The 18300-nt window shown below is 54.3% G+C and overlaps 8 protein-coding genes across 8 annotated transcripts; 2 read left to right on the forward strand and 6 right to left on the reverse strand.

Moving 5' to 3' along the window:
* Positions 1-426: 426 nt before the first annotated feature.
* CTAM01_03686 (uncharacterized protein) lies at positions 427-1368 on the reverse strand (the record flags this gene model as incomplete). The annotated part of the gene is made up of 3 exons (XM_060519718.1): positions 427-889; positions 951-1106; positions 1172-1368. 3 exons carry the CDS (start codon positions 1366-1368, stop codon positions 427-429), a joined length of 816 nt encoding a protein of 271 aa, XP_060385924.1.
* A 1248-nt stretch (positions 1369-2616) lies between these two features.
* CTAM01_03687 (pH-response regulator) lies at positions 2617-3390 on the reverse strand (the record flags this gene model as incomplete). Its single annotated transcript, XM_060519719.1, has 2 exons — positions 2617-3139; positions 3194-3390. 2 exons carry the CDS (start codon positions 3388-3390, stop codon positions 2617-2619), a joined length of 720 nt encoding a protein of 239 aa, XP_060385925.1.
* A 1290-nt stretch (positions 3391-4680) lies between these two features.
* On the reverse strand, positions 4681-5474 carry CTAM01_03688 (uncharacterized protein; the record flags this gene model as incomplete). The annotated part of the gene is made up of 2 exons (XM_060519720.1): positions 4681-5244; positions 5310-5474. 2 exons carry the CDS (start codon positions 5472-5474, stop codon positions 4681-4683), a joined length of 729 nt encoding a protein of 242 aa, XP_060385926.1.
* A 397-nt stretch (positions 5475-5871) lies between these two features.
* On the forward strand, positions 5872-6960 carry CTAM01_03689 (anion-transporting ATPase; the record flags this gene model as incomplete). Its single annotated transcript, XM_060519721.1, has 2 exons — positions 5872-6249; positions 6319-6960. 2 exons carry the CDS (start codon positions 5872-5874, stop codon positions 6958-6960), a joined length of 1020 nt encoding a protein of 339 aa, XP_060385927.1.
* A 549-nt stretch (positions 6961-7509) lies between these two features.
* On the reverse strand, positions 7510-9548 carry CTAM01_03690 (MPE1; the record flags this gene model as incomplete). The annotated part of the gene is made up of 3 exons (XM_060519722.1): positions 7510-8983; positions 9034-9322; positions 9377-9548. The coding sequence occupies 3 exons, from the start codon at positions 9546-9548 to the stop codon at positions 7510-7512; spliced, it is 1935 nt and encodes a 644-aa protein (XP_060385928.1).
* Positions 9549-10995: 1447 nt separating this feature from the next.
* Positions 10996-12478, forward strand: CTAM01_03691 (peptidase family M20/M25/M40; the record flags this gene model as incomplete). Its single annotated transcript, XM_060519723.1, has 2 exons — positions 10996-12245; positions 12298-12478. The coding sequence occupies 2 exons, from the start codon at positions 10996-10998 to the stop codon at positions 12476-12478; spliced, it is 1431 nt and encodes a 476-aa protein (XP_060385929.1).
* Positions 12479-12969: 491 nt separating this feature from the next.
* Positions 12970-14070, reverse strand: CTAM01_03692 (uncharacterized protein; the record flags this gene model as incomplete). Its single annotated transcript, XM_060519724.1, has 1 exon — positions 12970-14070. The coding sequence occupies one exon, from the start codon at positions 14068-14070 to the stop codon at positions 12970-12972; it is 1101 nt and encodes a 366-aa protein (XP_060385930.1).
* Positions 14071-14442: 372 nt separating this feature from the next.
* Positions 14443-14778, reverse strand: CTAM01_03693 (uncharacterized protein; the record flags this gene model as incomplete). Its single annotated transcript, XM_060519725.1, has 2 exons — positions 14443-14730; positions 14761-14778. The coding sequence occupies 2 exons, from the start codon at positions 14776-14778 to the stop codon at positions 14443-14445; spliced, it is 306 nt and encodes a 101-aa protein (XP_060385931.1).
* Between the last annotated feature and the right edge of the window lie 3522 nt (positions 14779-18300).

Raw genomic sequence — 18300 nt, forward strand, 5'->3', positions numbered from 1 at the left:
TTAGCACGGCGCGAGAACCCAGGCGGCAAATGCCTGCATTCATCTGCTGTAGTGGTAGTCGACTTATAAAGCTACAAAGACCGCTGGGGTTTGAAGGTATTGGAACGGCCTTCGAGTGGTTCGCCAGTGCCCAGAGACAAGGTATACTTTGGAATCATTGATTTGAATATTTGTTTCGATGGCCTTAGAGCGGCATACGTGAAATGACTTTCTATCCATGCATTCGAAAACGTGAAAAGGTATAAGAATCATCAACACTCTGAAAGAGAAGACACAGAATAGCAAGTAAGAGGGGGAAACACGTAACAACCACACCACAATCGTATAAGGTTACCAGCAGACTACAAGTCAATGGTACATCCCTCATACCCGGCCTTTCAGAGCGATCATCACTCTGTGCCTAGCTTCTGCTCATGTACCAAGGATCTATACTAGTCCTCTCTGTCTCTTGTATCGGGAGATCCTATTCTCGTGCGGCTTTCCAGCCGTGTAAACCTTGTTCCCTGGGCCAGCGAGGTTGACGAAGTGAACGTTTTCGAAAACAATTTGCTGTTGACCAGATTGTGGAAAGGGGCCGTTTACCCGTCCAGTACTCTGGGGAACATTTCGTTGCTCGGGCAGTTGAGCGGGTGTCCCAGTGTTGTGGGAACTGACGCGAGGTGGAGCAGGCGGACCGGCACCGTACGGAGAAGCTTGCTGGCCAGGAGGTCGAGGGACCCACGCGGGGGCACAAGGTGCGGCAAACTGAGGAGGAGGCTGAGCATGCTGAGCAGGCCTGCTGGCTCTATGAGGAGCAGCTTGCCAGCCAGAAGCCGGACCAGCCATTCTGGCAGCTGGCTGATTAAGAGGCGGACGAGCCGGAGCCGGCATAGCAGGCGTCTTAGTATCCCTTTATGGAGCTGCTGGATTGCGAGCCGGAGGAGGCGGGGCCGGTTAGCAAACGCGTCTACTTTTCCGTATACAGCCGGGGCATTGTAAGGCGGTGGCGGGACGCAGCCCGTCGGTTGAATGATGAAGCAGACTTCTCAGGCGCGGTGATGAGATCAAAGAGAATCGACGGATACATCTCATCGAGAAGATCACCTTTGCGCTTTTTCAATTCGGGGCTGTACGTCTGAAAAGTCATGATTAGTCTCTTTGCTTCGGTGGCGTGGCATTGACCGCAGCTTACGAGTCTCTCTTGTCATAGACATTACAGCGTTTAACCGACTTCAGTGCAATAGTGCAGTTCAAGCCCAATGCGGCGAGGGACTTCTCTATACGACCCGCGTGCCCGAGTGTTGCTTCCTTGAACATGAGGTTCGACCCGGCAGCCCAACCGGAGGAATCACGAACAGCAGGGGCGTCTTCGTCAAGGATGCGGCGCATTGAGGGCAACCGCACCAGAAGGCGTCCAGGTCACATGCCTCAGGAACCGGGGTCCTGAATGGTTCCCCCACATGCTACCCACCCGGCAGTGTAGTAGGATGCTCTGCGAGTCTGGAACAACAACCTTTGTACAGCGAATGGCATGGTCTGGGTACCTTGTTAATGAAGGAGATAGATTTCTCGTGAGTCAAAGCACGAATGGCATAGTCATCCAACGTGGACCAATGATTTCCGTGAATCAAACGTTCTGACTAGGAGCCGAATAGAAGAAAAGTTAAAGATCCTTTGGAATGATATTAACTCGCGCGTTATGGGTTATGCTATCGACCTGTTCAACCTACTCTAGTAGCGTACACGGCATGCTATTACAACGAGGAATGAAATTGGCACGTGACTAGATCCCACTGTGTCTAACGGCTAAAGAAAGCAACAGGAGAGATCGAACCCAGGCCTAGATACCTCAGCTTAAGGCGCCTCTACTCTAGTCGGGGCCTTCTTGGCAAGCCAATTTAGTAGGCAGGAAAAAACGCCGTGGGAGGGAAGAGAGAACATCAGGTGCAAAACCGCTCGGAAAGAGGGCGCGAGAAAAGAACGGCGATTGGTACCGATAGATGTATGGATTGGAATGGCAACGGCACGACTATCAGCTGAGGCAAGGTCCCTGCTGTCTTGCTACCCAACAAGTAATGTAAGGTACATCGTTCTAGGTAAGGTAGGCGAGGTTGAAAGGAACCCATGGTCAGAGTCCGACGGTAGTCTGTCGCCTACTAATCGGCGGGCCGAGTAGTTCCGGCCGGCGAAGTCCCGGTAAGATGCATGGCATTTTGCGGGGTTAATCCTCACCAGTGCGACATAACATTGGGTAACGACCCCGTAGGCGGACGGTAAAATCATTCAGTTGTCCTGCAGGCGTGAAGATGATTGCTATTGGGCACCTTTCCACAAGATTGAAAAGACGGGCGAGAAACAAGCACAACGGAGAAGGCAAGGTTGGTCAAGTAGTTCATTAGGTATAGTAAACAGGATACAAGAAAAAGTCATGCCTTGCCGATGCAGGCGTGGTATCATATCAGAGCGTATTCGTCCAATCCATCACCTGGTAAAACTCCCAGATTACCTCCCATTTTACGCCTGCGCTAGATTCATGGGCGCCATCTTCGTAAACGCGTCATGCTAAGAAAACATTGGGTAGTCTCAAAGACAAGAGACAACTAGATATCCACAACTAAACTCTCCGGTTTGAATGGTCTAGTAGCGGCTGCTGCGCTGCCAGAAGCGGCGACGGCGGTAGGTAGTGTGGGTGGCAGGAGGGGAGTAGTTGTCAACCTTGGAACGCTGCTGACGGCGCTTGTGAAGACGGCCGCTGCAGCAGGTGAAGAAGACGATGACGGTGCCGAGGAGCAGGCAGATGGCGGCGGCCAGGAGGGTCCAGAGAGCGACATCGTAGTGGGCGGAGCTGCCGTTGCCATCCCTGTTGACGTTGCGGCGGACGACGGCGAACATGACCCAGTCGCAGATGAGGGCGACGATAGTGATGATGAAGGCAACGCCGGAGACAAGGGCGGCGAAGAGGGAGCCAAACATGCCAGCACCGACGGAGAGGATGAAGGCGATGAAGGAGACGCCTGCGGCGACGGGGTGGAGAACCATGACCCGGGTCAAGCCCTCGGCGACGTTGGAGGACAGGTTGGAGTACTGGGTGGCATCGGCCTCGGCGATGATATCGGTGGGTGAGTAACCGATCCTGGAACGGCTGCACTGGTCGGAGCCACTGGGAGACGAGTTAGTTATTGAGTTTGGGTCTATGCTGTGTGATATTACTTACTAGTCAGAGCCGCCACGGACGCAGTATCCAAAGGTACCAAATGTGATCTCATTGCCGGCGGAAGTGTCGCCCAGCTTGACGGTCAATAGTGAGATGTTGTGCACCACTGGAGCAGAGATGCTGGTGATGACCAGAAGAATGGTTGCTACAAGAAGCAAAAAGGTACCAAAGTGGTGAATGAAGCCGGTGACAGCCATGTTGATTATGAAGATGGACTACTGCCGGATGGCTGAGGTGTGGTGTGGGTGTTTGGTGTAGGGCTTAGTTGTAGGAGACAATTGGCGATAGGAGTACTGATGTGATGAACATGTTCGCGAGAGGAAAGGGAGAGGCCGTCCGCATATAAGCACAAACGTCTCACGACCCCTGGGCCGGCCCCAAGAAACAGGAATTCGCATGATGTGTGCTGTGATCTGTGACAGTACCACACTAGGCACACCGTCCGGGGCCAAGAATGCCGTGTAAGTCAGGGTCCCGGTGCAAGCCAACGAGTGCGACGTCATCAACGTGGCCCAGCCCGGGCCCAAGTTCATATTTCTCGTGGCTCTGTGGCTCTGTAGGAGAAAATTGGGTGAAAATGGACCCTGGCTTGCGCAAGCATCCCCCGCGCCACGGTTGGTCGGCTCGTCTAGTCGCGTCCAGATTTGTTTAATTGTCGAACAAGCTGGCGGTGGAAAAGGAACGTGGGTTTGGCTCTGTTGTGACGTACTATCCAGTTTGCACCGCTGATTGGTCAGGTCCTCGCGTCGTGGCCGATCTGGGATATTGCAGGTTGCCACTATTCCTTGTTTTTGTGGCTCTGTAATGACGCCACGCCTTGAATGGACCCCGGCACCAAAAGTCCAACTCCAACGTCAGAGTCTCGACCTTGTGTTCAGCTGACTACTGCCGTATTGCCGACTCAAGTGTTCCTATGGCAAGAAAAGCATCTGCAGCTCGTCGTCAGGGAGCCCGACTGCGTTGCACTGCTAGCGACGGTCACCAAAGACACCTTCGTCATCGTTCGACTGTCGTTGCAATTTTTGCAATCTGATGTCGGGACATACCGAAATGTCAACGGTCGTCTTGTGGTGTTCTTTCGACCCTGTACTCAGGGTCTCCCATTCAATGCATCGCCCTGGCCCGCATAATTTTAGGTTAAGCAAGCGAAACTCGAACAGTTCCGTCCGATGATCTGATCCAATCAAGAGCCGTACTTTGACTGGGTGCCATCCCATCTCGCCAATGAGCCTCGTGCCAAATCGTCGCCTTCGTCGGAATTTTCGTTTCCGGAACGCTTCACTGAGCGCGAAACGCTGGAACTCCGATCAGGCTGTAGCTGTCAGATGTCCTTAGGCTTGGCTTATGGCCGTAAAATTGAATGTAAAGTCAACGCGCAACCGCTGCAAAGATGCGAGAGGCGGGTTTGATCGGTCCTTGAGGGACATCGTCTCCAGAGCTTAGACATAGCTTTTGCTGTAGTCGCGTACTGTCGCGCCCAATGGCGATCAGGGTTGGCTTTCTTTCAGATGTAGCAGGCCTTCCATAATAGCGGGTGCCTTTTCTTTTCGCTCTCTGCGCTTGATGCGATCGATGATGGCGCGCTTCTTGACATCAACCGATTTCGAGCCAAGTAGAATATCTTCCCACAGCTGGCCCCTGGTCGACGATTTCGACTGTCCGCCATTCTCCCAATCCGATAAGCCGTCGGTCATTACATCCTTTGGTAAGGATGCCCTCAATTGAGACGACATGGTTGTTTCTCGGCGCGAAGTCGGCCATGGGCCATGGAGAGGATTGGCTCTGATGGCCGCAGAGTGTATGTAGCTCGGGGCCGGGAAGATGTGCACCGTGAATTCCTTCTTATCGTCCGTTCCTGCAGCGCCGTCCTCGCTCCCTTCCTGGTGATTTGCGTTGGCAAAGGGTCCGGTGACGGCCGAGCCGGTCAGGAACGACTTGACGGAACCGTTGGATCGAGGCGTCGCGAGTTGGTACTTGAGCGGGCTTATCTTGACGAGCTCCTTGACTTTCGATTTGTCGCTGAGAACGGATATGAAGGAAGAGTCGTGGTTCTGAAGCCAATGGTGTCAGCGAAAGAGCCTTCCTTGGCATTGACTCTTGCGAGACGCAAACTTACTTCCAGCTTCTTGAACACTTCGACATTGGCGAATCTTTGCAGCGAGTGCAGGACGGCGCGTCTCTCGGAGAACCTATTTGGCCTCGGCACAACGGTGACTTGAACCGTTCGCGCAGAAGCCTTGCTGGAAAGCTCCTGCAAGACAGAGTATCCGTTCTTAGACATGGCGCTGGTTGTGTCGTGAATGCGACTCCGTTTACTACGTCGTGGCGTGAGCAGGAAACGCAATTCGACACGGGAGCTCCGCAAAGTTGTCAAGCTCTGGTGGAGCTTTAACAGTGCTGAAACTCGACAGTCTGCGATTGCGCACGGTACCTTGTGCTGGGGTGCCCCGCCAAATGGCGGGGAGGCAACGTTCTGATACTGGAAGTTCTAGAACAGCTTGGAAGACGTAGACGCACGCCTCCCGTCTAAACACCTACCTATCCTCAGCAACTCCCACGAAAACGATCTACAGCTCACCGTGAATTCCTATAAGCCGAACGCGAATCATACCTTTGGCAGCTTCTAGACAACGAGTCAAGCACACTACGTCCAACAACCGCAACTCTCAACCGCGACCATGGCCGCCATCATCGACGCCGACGACGTGATGGAGCCCACCCTCCAGTCCATCCTCGACCAAAAGTCGCTGCGCTGGATCTTTGTCGGAGGAAAGGGTGGTGTAGGAAAGACAACCACGTCGTGCTCCCTTGCCATTCAGCTCGCCAAGGCGCGCAAGTCGGTCCTCCTCATCTCCACCGACCCGGCGCACAACCTGTCCGACGCCTTCAACCAGAAGTTCGGCAAGGAAGCCCGCCTTATTGAGGGCTTCACCAACCTGAGCGCCATGGAGATCGACCCCAACGGCAGCATGCAGGACCTGCTTGCGGGCCAGAATGAGGAGGTGGATGCCATGAGTGGTGGCCTCGGTGGCATGATGCAGGATCTGGCATTTGCTGTAAGCTTCGGCTCTGGTGCGCCAGCACATCTGCAGCAGCTTGTTTTCTAACGTGGTTTATGTACACAGATCCCTGGTATCGACGAAGCCATGTCCTTCGCCGAAGTTCTCAAGCAAGTAAAGTCAATGTCCTACGAAACAATCATCTTCGACACCGCCCCGACAGGCCACACTCTCCGCTTCCTCTCCTTCCCCAGCGTCCTCGAAAAGGCCCTCGCAAAGGTCTCCCAGCTCAGCTCGCAGTACGGGCCCCTCCTCAACGGCTTCCTCGGCCAGGGCGGCCAGCTTCCCAACGGCCAGAACCTCAACGAGATGATGGAGAAGCTCGAGACGCTGCGCGAGACAATCTCCGAGGTCAACACCCAGTTCAAGGACGAGAATCTGACAACTTTCGTCTGCGTCTGCATCCCCGAGTTCCTGTCTCTCTACGAGACGGAGCGCATGATCCAGGAGCTGGCAAACTACGGCATCGACACCCACAGCATCGTCGTCAACCAGCTCCTCTTCCCCAAGAAGGGCAGCAACTGCGACCAGTGCACGGCCCGTCGCAGGATGCAGAAGAAGTACCTCGAACAAATTGAGGAGTTGTATGACGAGTTCAACGTCGTCAAGATGCCGTTGTTGGTTGAGGAAGTCCGCGGCAAGGAGAAGCTGGAAAAGTTCAGCGAGATGCTGACCACGCCTTACTCACCGCCCGAAATGGATGCCTGAATATGAGTAGAGTTTGTAGGTGGTTTTGGGGAGGCAGGGGTCTGCTGGTGGTGAGAGGATCAAAAACACGACTATGAATATTTGGTTATGACTGGATGGGTAGCATGAGGCGCAAGAGTCACGAGTGGAGACATAGAATACATTCACAAACGATTGATACCCTGGTGATGTGTGCAGGAGACTTGATTTGACTACCTTGGTGCGTGATATCAGAGTGCCCTCAACGCTGAGCACCTACGGCGTAGCTTCATTATCCCAATTATCCCCTGCCCCATTGTTCTGCACTATGGCAGCGACAGTAAAGTCCAATTGATTCCCTTCCCATCCCAGGCACATTAGAAAATTCCGTCCCTACCCCGTTCCCGAACGCCCTTCAGACCATAAAAAAGCCTTGTCCAAATTCCTCTTGGCTGTGTGAGGGTAGTGTTATGCCGTGTTTTTCCAGAATGATAATGATGAATGACCCCGTGATGCAATGCATGTCGTCTAGATTTACAATCGAAGAAGTCGTAGATGGCCAGTGTAGGAGCCGTCGATTGAGAAAGGCGCTCACAGCTCTCTGTAGTCGCTAGGGCGGACACGCTTCTGCCGGTTCTGGTGACGGTGAGGGTTCACCGGCCTTCGGAAGTACGCGTCCTCGTCGTTGCTGGGCTGTGTGAAGTTGTGGCGTTGTTGCTGATTATAGCCACCCATGCCGCCACCGTTCATCCCGCCGCCGTTCATCCCGCCACCATTCATTCCGCCGTTCATGCCATTCATATGATTCATGCCGTTCATGTTACCGCCGAAGTTGTTGCCGTACATGTTGTTGTTGCCGCCCATACCAGGGAAGCCGCCGCCGTTCATGGGGTTGAAGCCGGGCATGCCCATCATAGGGTTCATCATGCCCATCATTGGCATCCCCATGTTCATGTTACCCATGTTGCCCATGTTGCCCATGTTGCCCATGTTTGGCATATTGGGCATGTTTGGCATTCCCATGAAGCCGTTCATCATGTTCATGCCGCCGAAACCCATCATCGGGTCCATGGGCATGTTGCCCATGCTGTTCATGCCGTTCATCATCGCTTGCTGTTGCTCTTGTTGCTTCTGCATCGCCTTCGGAGCCTTCGGAATCTTAGGGTTCTCCATCAACTCATCAGCAGGGCGCTTCTTGGAGTTGGACTCCACGGACGACGCGCGCTCAGCGGTGGGGCCGGACGGAGCGGTGGCAGGAGTTGCTGATGTCGACTTTGGCGTGCCATCGGCTTTCGGGCCCGTTGGCGCTGAGGCAGGAGCTGCTGCTGTGGCCGCAGGGGACTTTTGCGATGTGGGCGATTTGGCGATTCCGTTGGCTGATTCTGTCTTTGTCTCTCCATTTTCCTTGGGCGACGAGGCTGGCGGCGGCGAGGCTGCTGTCGGGCTCTTTGCATCGTTCTTCTCCTTGAGGAACTCCTTCATCTTCTCCGCAGCTTCCTCATCAGCCTTGAGGTCGTCAATTAAGACACCTTCCGTAGAGCAATTAGGGCAGACGAAGTCCGATTCGATGAGAGCATTGGTTATGCAATCATTGCAATACGTCTTCTGGCAGCACGGGGTCTTCATTGGGTCTATGAACATCTTCTTGTCGATAGGACACTCAAGTCCCTGGTCCTGCAATTCTTTGTCTCCCATAGCGATTGCCTTGGCAGCAGACGCTGAAGACTTGGCTTTGGCCTGGAACTGTTCCCATGAAGCCTTGTCAGGCTCAGCGATCACAAATTCTCCCTCGGCATTGACCATGATGCCTGATGGTCTCTTGGTCTCGTCGTCACCACTCTGGGCGAGGGCAACCGACTTGTCCACTGTGCGCAAAAATGACCGCGGAATACCAGTCGTGCGCTTCACACGTGGACGATTGTCAAACTCTGGATCGTCGTTCGTTGGGCACAACTGGATCCAGTGACCTTTCTCTCCACAGCGATAGCAAATGTAGCCATTGGGAGGGTCATGGTCAGGCACGTTTGCTGGCTTCTTAGAACCTGGCTTGAACACAGGGGTTTGGCTGCAACTTTGTTAGAGTTGATTCGTTAGGGCGATTGGGGATGGACTTACTTTGACATTTCCTCCTGTTGGGCTGACCAAGACTCGGTTTGGGCCTGGAACATGGCTGCCATCTTCTCTTCTTCCGTCATGGCATTGTTCATCTGGCTGATGGCGTTGGATGCGGCCTTGGCTGTGGCTGATTTGGTGGTCTGTTCTTTGCGGGAGGAATTCTTCGCAGCAACGGGCATCTTGCCAGAGACATATCGGGCGCCTCGGCCTGCACCAGGCTTGGCGGCTGGAAGGCGACGAGCAACTACGGTCGTAGATCGGGGGATAATGGTCGTATCATCATCGTACTCTAAGAAGATGTTAGATTGACAGTCGTGAGAAAACTGTTCAAGATAGAACTTACCCTCACTGCCATCCTCGGAGTAAATAGCAAGGTCGAAGTCGGTACCATCTCCCAAGCCGCTCTTCAAAATGATGTCGCGCTTCAGCTCGAAGACGGAAATACCGGTGCCATCGAACTCAACTCGCGTCGGCTCCTTTTGAGACTTGAACTTGAAGAACACGGAGGACGCCATGATGTCTCGTTTGGATAGGTCACAGATGTAGACCGCTATAGACGTTGGCAGCAGTAAAGTGCGTAATCAAATATTTGATTTGAGTGGCGATGAGGACTTCGCGGGATACCACGAAGATGCAACGCTACCTCAACGTGAGTAGAGAGACTTGATGCTTGTAATTTTTCTTCTTGCTTGTGTGTGATGTCTCTTGCGCTTAGCACCTCTCAAGAGTAATGAAAATCAATTCTGATTTACTTGGAAAACAAGGAAATAAGGGTTGCGGAGTGTAGAGAAAGAGTACAATGCCAAAGAGGCCGACACCAGTTGGAGAAAAGTCAGTCCTTTGTGTGAATCCCTCCTCAAATCCAAATCACCTCGACACCTTTCGCACCATCAGTCGAGAAAACCTCAGTTAGCCACCGTTGGTTTCCAATTCAGTATTCCGGTCGAAGTGGAGCGGTCGCAACGGGCTCGTGGCGAGACGCAAACAATCGTACAGGGAAAGAGTCGGTTGCTGAGCGGGCACTTGCTTCGCTGGTCACCTGGGGCCGAAAAGTCGTTTGGGCGATTATCGCAGGGTGATGGAATCCGTTGCACAGTCGTATGGAGCACCCGTACGTAGGTTTCGGCAGAACGAAACGCGCGGTCGCAGGTCGTAAGAGGGCGTTGATGGTGATGTTCGTGGCAGGAAAAAGAGGAGTAACGCAAAGGGGGAGGAGAAGAGATATAGCCGGCAGTGACTGCAGGCAGACGGAGAAAGGTAGCTGGAACCCACTCTCTGGCCACTGCGACCGACCGGCCTGATTCTGCAGCACTGCCAATTCTAGGCAAGCCTGGGCCAGATGGCACGTGAGCGTTGGATTTCCCGGGTGGATGTTGTTCCGGGAGCCTATGTCCCTTCTCTGTGCTAGGCCTTTCTTACCTTATCAGCCTGAGTTCTGAAAGGGTCCCCATTCTTCTCCGGAAGGTGCCGTCACAGCTGAGTAATCCCAAGAAACTTCCATTGCCTCCTCCGCCCAGGTCCCGACCGGGACCCCACTATCTCGGCCGCGAAGTTGCCGACAACGTCACGTGCTGTATCACGCAAAAGTTCTTTGGTCTCGGTCTTAGCGCCTCCACCTGGAACGGATACATTAGCAATGGCCAGGTCCCTTCCTGCTGATACGCCGCTGCTTGCCGAAGCGCATTGAGAGAACCCCGCCATCCGGAGCAGTTGTGGGCAGGTGCATGTAGAGGTACTCTCGGTGCAGCAGAATTCTGGTCAGCTCTTTTGCGCCCGATGTAGAAGGTCCAGTCCGGCGTCATGCCCCGCACCTCGTTGTTTAGAGGCCTTGCCCTCCCTCAGACTGCTCGAAAGTTTGTTCCTACAACTCCCAAATCTCTACCGTGTTGGCAGACCATCTCACAATCTCGCCGTCACTACCTTACTCCAGCTATAAAAGCACACCAAGCTCGAAAGACCAAGATGGCTCCTCAACTCGACGGCTACTTCAAGCAGGTCGATGCCGACACCGACCACTTCATCGATCGCCTCCGGAAGGCTGTTGCGATCCCCTCCATCTCAGCTGATGTTGAGCGTCGTCCCGATGTCGTCAAGATGGGCGAGTGGCTCGCTGCCGAGCTGAAGGCCCTCGGTGCCTCAGTCGAGCTTCGCGAGCTAGGTGAACAGCCTGACAAGCCTGGCTTGCAGCTGCCCCCGGTCGTGCTGGGAAGATATGGAAGCGACAAGAACAAGAGAACTATCCTGGTCTACGGCCACTACGATGTTCAGCCCGCCGAGAAGACTGATGGCTGGGCGACCGAGCCTTTTGAGCTCTCCGTCGATGACAAGGGCAGAATGTTCGGCCGTGGTGCCACGGACGACAAGGGACCCGTTCTCGGCTGGTTGAACGCCATCGAGGCTCACCAGAAGGCCGGCATCGACTTCCCCGTCAACCTCCTCATGTGCTTCGAGGGTATGGAGGAGTACGGTTCCGAGGGTCTCGACGATCTCATCAATGCCGAGGCCAAGAAGTTCTTCGCTGACGCCGATGCTGTCTGCATTTCTGACAACTACTGGCTCGGAACTGAGAAGCCCTGCTTGACCTATGGTCTCCGTGGCTGCAACTACTACTCTGTCGAGATCAAGGGCCCTGGCGCTGATTTGCACAGCGGTGTCTTTGGCGGCACTGCTCAGGAACCCATGACTGACCTGGTCCGCGTTCTCGGCTCATTGGTCGACACTGACGGCAAGATTCAGATTCCTGGCATTATGGAGCAGGTCGCCCCCGTTACCAAGGATGAGGAGACTCTGTATGATGGCATTGCCTTCACTATGGAGACTCTCCACGAGTCTCTCGGCAGCAAGACTACTATCTACGAAGACAAGAAGTCCACCCTCATGGGAAGATGGCGCTACCCCTCCCTCTCTGTCCACGGTGTTGAGGGTGCCTTCTCTGCCCCTGGCGCGAAGACTGTTATCCCGGCCAAGGTCACTGGCAAGTTCTCCATCCGTACCGTGCCCAACATGGAGGAGGAGGCGACCAACGAGGCCGTTTACAAGTACGTCAACGAGCAATTCGCAAAGCTCAAGAGCAAGAACACCATGAAGGTTTGGGCTCAGCACACCGGCAAGTGGTGGGTTGCGTCGCCGAAGCACTGGAACTTCTCGGCTGCCGCCAAGGCTACCGAGCGCGTCTGGGGCGTGCAGCCTGACTTCACCCGTGAGGGTGGAAGGTATGAATCCCATTTCCAGATACCGAAGGACGTCCATTAACAATAGACGTAGTATCCCCGTCACCTTGACCTTTGAGCAGGCCACCGGCAAGAACGTTCTTCTTCTGCCCATGGGTAGCTCCACTGACGGTGCTCACTCCATCAACGAGAAGCTGGACAAGCGCAACTACATCGAGGGCATTAAGCTCCTTGGCGCTTACCTGCACTACGTCGCCGAGGAGCCCATCGCATAAATCGACCGTGGATTAAGTGAGATCACTACGCCAGAGGGCAACTGGGAACCGCGATATCTGCCATGACATGCAACGGGGCAGTCACCTTACCACGTTGCCATGGCGAGTTGAGTTCGTCTTACAGGCCGACTGCTGACAGCATATCATGCATGCCGAGAGGGCTGCAATGGGCCGTTGGCCAGATGGGGATCAACGGACAAGAAGCTCCTGATTTTCACTGCAAGGTTCAAATCACAAGTCACGTAATTAAATACCCAAACAAATTCATATTAAACCGTGCTCAATTTCGTCGTTTCTAAATGTGGGGTATTAGTGCGTAAATGGACAGTCATGATCGTTCGTTCATCATGGTATATACTTCGTGTTCCAGGTATCCAAGCAAAAGGCCGATGAGAGGACAAAGCCTGCATGGCTTGGGATATCTCGTGCGTGTAAGTGGTAGGGGAAAGGGGGGGGGGGGGGGTATCGGGGAGCTTTCGACAAAAGCTCTACTACTTCTTCCGCGCCGTCGCCACTCGACGGCTCCGTCTCTTTGCCACAACCTCTGGGTCCCAGTTTCCAGAGAACATATCCTCGAGGTCGTCCTCGTCCTCGGAATCAAACACAACTTCAACATCACTGTCCGGCGCGTCCTTGCGAGCGCTCTGGGCGGCACTGTCGTCGCCGCCGCCATCGTCGCCGTTTCGGTCCGCGACATCCTCGTCTCTACCACCTGCTCCGCCGGCCTCCCCGGCCACGGAATCGTCATCCTCTACTGCATCGTCTTCCTCGTCGTCAGAACACTCATCGTCCCGGACGTCGACAACATCCTCCCAGCTACGGAACGGCACCACGCGCTCGACCTCGAGGATGAACTTGCCCACCTTGTACTTTTGGCTGAGCTCCTTGGCGTCGACGTACTTCCACCCCAGCTTCGCGCTGCAGAGGACGCAGGTGATGTCCGCGACGACGTGCCAGCCCGTCACGAGCTGGCGGTTCTCGCATTTTCCTATGCGGACGTTGGCGAGGCTTCCCTTGTTCTTGCTGCCGTTTGCGCCGCCGCGTGCACTCTGGGTAGTGGAGGGGGAGGAGGACGTGGTATCGGTGGTGGTGTTTGGGATGGCGGTCGGCGCGATGAGGTAGGCGCGGCCGTAGCGGCCTGTGAAGCCTTTGCTTACGATTTGGGAGGCGAAGGCGATGTCGCAGGAGCAGGTTGAGCAGCGGAGGGTGTCTGGGTGGGTGCGTGCCAGGGAGGTTGTTTTGTTGTTTGTGTTGTTCTTGTTGGTGCTGATGCTTGTGGATTTGGAGAGGAGATCTGGTATGCTAGTTGTTGCGGCGGCGGTGGTGGCATCTCGGTACGTCGGCGGCGGTGGGCTATTCGGCGGGGTCGCGGTCTCGTCTGTCGTCGAGGAAGTCGGCGAGGAGCTGAGGGAGGGGACTTGGCTTGCGTCCGGGGTTGAGTCCGGGGACGTCGAAGCTGTCCCCGTTTCTGCTGCTGCTTCTGATGCGGACGAGGTCCGGCGCGGGGCGCGGCGGCGGAAGGGGACGATGTTGAAGCTTGGGAGGAGGTACGTTGGGAATGTGGGACGGGAGACGACGATGTTGGGCGCCATCGCGAGGGGTCTTGGGGGGTTTCTTGGACGGGAAGAGAAAGGTGGGTAGTGCGCCGCGTTCTCGGAAGCCCTGGTCCCGAAGATGTGGTTTCCTCGGAGGTTCTTTGTTTCGCTTGTATGCTGTGGATTACGGCTCGTTGGAGTTGTAGAATTGGGCGGCGCCGGCGGTGGAGGGTTCTACCATGGTATTCCGGCGAGGGTTCCGATGGAGAGGATGGATGGTCTTCTCTGGATGTTTAGGGTGAGGAGAGCATGGCTTTGTCTTTGGGAGGAACGACGACGATAGCAAGCGTTTCAGGAGTTTCTACCGCCTCTCTCTTGACTTGTTCACGAGTTTGGATCCTTTGCGACTGGAACGGGGTCCCGGGGAGGTCATGGAATCATGTATAAGGCAAGGCGGGCAAGCAGGAATGAAGGGTCGGAGGCGATTTGGGGTAGGTAAGGTAGGTAGTTTGGTAGATCAGAGCCCGGCGCAGGGGCGCAAGTTCGACAGGGAGGGGAACAGGTGAGTGACTGACTTATGGCACGAGACAGTGAGATGGAGGGGTAGAGGATTTTCGGGCTGGGCTTTTCTTTTTTGGCCTGGCCACCGTCCAAATGGTGTGTAACGTGCAGTTTTTGTGAGCGAGTGAATGATTCGGGTTGTTGGAGGGTAAGGTAACGCAAGGGAAGGGAAGGTATGGCACCTACCGTTCCGGCAAGCAGCATGTCACTGTCACTGTCTCTGGTGGATCCCGCCTGTTTTGCGGTGAGTGGACGACGGGAAGTGTAAGATATCAAAAGGGTCTGGGCACAAACGTCGGGCATATTTTGGTTGTGTAGGTACCTCCATTTTGGTAAGGTAGGTATGCGCAGATGTTTGGAGCTTTAGTTTTCTCTGCCCGGACTTGAGATGGAAGAATGTGGCTTGCTGACATTTGATTCAGCTAGACATGAAGGCTGAAGAGGAGTTGTGGATGTTTTGCCTTCACTTTGATATCGTAAAGTAAGACATTGCAAAGGTGCCAAGGTAGTTACCAACCCGCCTCTCCGGGAACATCTGCTCAACAAGCGGCCAAAATCGGAGCAGCGGGCGTCGGTCTTTATTCAGTACTTACCTTGGGCACAGCACCAGGTATTCAATACTTGAGGGATCGCTCGGATGCGGTGGTGTACGAAGTAGGTACGGTCAAGTCCCTCGGTCGAAGGAGGTTCGAGCTTCCCCACTTGGCTACCTATACCTTATCACAGCCCAACATTATCGATAAGTTGAGCAACTGGAAGCGTGAATCGATAAGAACGAGAGACGGCGGCCGGGTGGAGTCTTCCCAAGTGGTGAGGTTTCCATTGGCGCCGGCAGTATGTGTGTGTGTGTGTGTCACTGGACTTCGGACCCCACCAGCGGGTGGGTGTGTGACCCCTCTTCCTCCAACGGTTGTGCGGCAGACGGAAAGAGAAGGGGTCCCCACCGTCATTCATGTCGTTGGAGACTCCCAGAATGAGGGTGAGCACCTGAACGGCTGGAGAGGCTTCTAGAAAAAGCGAAAATCCAAAGTTGATGTTTCGAGTTCCAGAGGTTATTGTTCGGCAACTTTGGAGTTTGCGGGGATCGAGGCCGTCACAAGTATCTTGCAACGGCATCCAAGATCATTGATGAAGCATTCCGATCGTTATCTGTGGACCAAAACGCCGCGCAGCTTTCGCTCGGTTTCGGTGAGGAAGCAGTGGGGAGCGTCAGATGTCCGTCGGGCTGTTAGCTGCTGACTACCAGAGACCGGCGCCGATTTAGATGCGAAATCTATAGCCCTTTGACTGCACCCAGCATCAAGGTAGGTAAACCGTAGCAGTCTCGATGACAAGTAGACGCTCAATCGTCGTTAATACGAAATTAGTAGATCAACTTCGAACGAATGATCCAAGCCACCAAGAGAAGTCGATATTCGTCAAGGTATTCATAACGCACTCGTTCCTTTCGAGAAGGAGAATGCTGCGGTGGATGACTCGCAAATCATGAATGTGGGGGGCAAAACGGTCAAGTGACCCGAACGGAAACCCGGACCCCAGGAAGTCCAAGCATGCTAGTTGCGGCGCTGCCACGGCATTTTTGGCAGGCATTGACATGGCATCCTGCAATATTGCCCAAGGCAATGTGTGAACATAGACCAACCACCGTGACACCTTATGCTCCGGTGGCCTGCTCGCCCGTCACAATTGCGACGGCCGAGAAAACGCGGCCTCCGACCGTGCCGGGGCTCCGGCTGAAAGGGGATCCATCCGCTCGAGCTGGTTGCGAACCTGCGACATCTTACGCCATCGTCATATGAAATGTTTGGACTATCCACGGCGGACGTCTGGAATACAGTACTGTGTACGTAGTGAGCTCACCCATAGTTTCGAGCTTGGTGACGGTAGGCTGGCCTCTCGCAAACCCTAATTGTCCTGATGGTGGAGGACCCCGACATTTCTCAGCGGTTATCTGTCATTCGTATGTATGTGCGACGATCGACGGCCGTGTGCTTGAACTGCTTGCGTAATATTACCTCACTTTCGTAAGTTGATGATTCAAAAAGGGAACCAGTTATCGGGCCAACGCCACACTACCAACGTTGATCATCCTTGTGGAAGCCCATCAAGAGTACGGATAAAGCACTGCGATACTGTGAGCGCCAGAGAGAGAAACTCATCTGTTGACCGTTTCCGTCCAAGAGATGATTACCCCAAGTTCTGGGTCGGGCTAGGGTGGCTCGGCAGCAAGGGCTCGGTTTGGGGGGGATTGACCACGTGCATGTGAAGTGCAGCTCACGGCCTCACTCGATTGGCAGAGGCCGCAGGAGAAGCAGTCAAAGTGCCAAGCGCCGTGCCGGGCCCGGATTGGGAGCGTCCACCCGAGTTGGTTGATTGCTGACGGGAGACTAATGGTGACAGTAGAATTGGGGCATCTCTGACTGGTCTGTACGGATAGACGGTCGAGATAGGCTCGGATGCATACAGTTATTGGAGTTTGGAGACAGAAGGATGCATCTGCTTCAAGTCCGTCAATGAACCAGTACCCAATGAGTAGGTAAGATAGATCGTGGACCACAAATGGCCGAGCAGCATCAGCCAATGCAATGCAGCCCAGGAAACAACGTGCTTTGCTTCCCATACCGCCTCATATAGTGCAACATTGACGGTTGGCGCATTGCAAAGCAAAGGGCTCCAGCCGGTTTCGTAAGCCTAGACCAGTGGCCCCCCAATGGACCGTGGACCATGGACGCCCCCTTGCCAGTGAGAACAATGGACAAACTGGAACCCTCTGGAAGCTGCGTAAAGAGACAGCTGTTGTCGATGATGATCGTAGCGAACAAGCAAACAGATCATGGAGTGCCGATGTGAAGTGATGAAAGTAGAGGGTCCCTGAGAATTGCGATTGAGTAAGATCCAAGCAATTGAAAGTCTGAATTGACGCGGACGGAATCAATGGCATTGAACTGCATTGGATGGTGAGGAGGAGACATGGATGATGGATGATGGGATCCGAGGAAAGAAGGGGGAAAGGTGGAGATGCCTTGGCTGATTATGACTGTTCCTTCCCTTGTATCCATACGCATGCGCAGTACCTCAGGTACTATGTAGGTTTTCCCACTGGGCCGGTGAGCTTGGCCGCTTTTTTTGGTGGCTGCCACCCCTTGAGACTGCCATTGGAAAGTGGCACGGCACGGCTGGGTGGCGGTTGCTGCGTGCTGCACAGTGGACAGCCCAAGTGATGGTCCCCTTGGCTGGGCTGCTTTCTCCGCCACGCTAGACGTTTCCACCCTTTATTATTTTTTTTCTGTAGGAGGGAGATATGGCCTTTCCGCTGGGTTTTTATTCACCACTCCGCCCGCCGCCGCCGTCTCTTCCCAATTCCCCTCTTCTTGCCTTCCCCATCGCAACGCTTCACCGCCGATATCCTGCTCGCCTCACCCGCAACAACCGCCGTTCAAGAAGAAGAAAAACAAGGACAAAACATCAACGCAAATCCTCGCCCCCGCGCTACTAAATCAATCGATCTACACAAATCGACAACAGCCTCACCAGCTAAACCAACAAAACCCACACCACCTTTCCAAGAAAAGACTACCATCGTCGCTACTTGACTCTCGCCTCACTTTTCAAACACCAACCACCAACTCATCGACGAACCGGTTCCGATTTCCCGAGAACCGACCTCCCAAACCAATTCTACCTCAACACCAGACTTTAGCTACCAAACCCCGAAAATCAATCGCA

This window comes from Colletotrichum tamarilloi (genome assembly GCF_030869305.1).
Source record: "Colletotrichum tamarilloi strain Tom-12 chromosome Unknown Scaffold_8.1, whole genome shotgun sequence".
Lineage (NCBI taxonomy): Eukaryota > Fungi > Ascomycota > Sordariomycetes > Glomerellales > Glomerellaceae > Colletotrichum > Colletotrichum tamarilloi.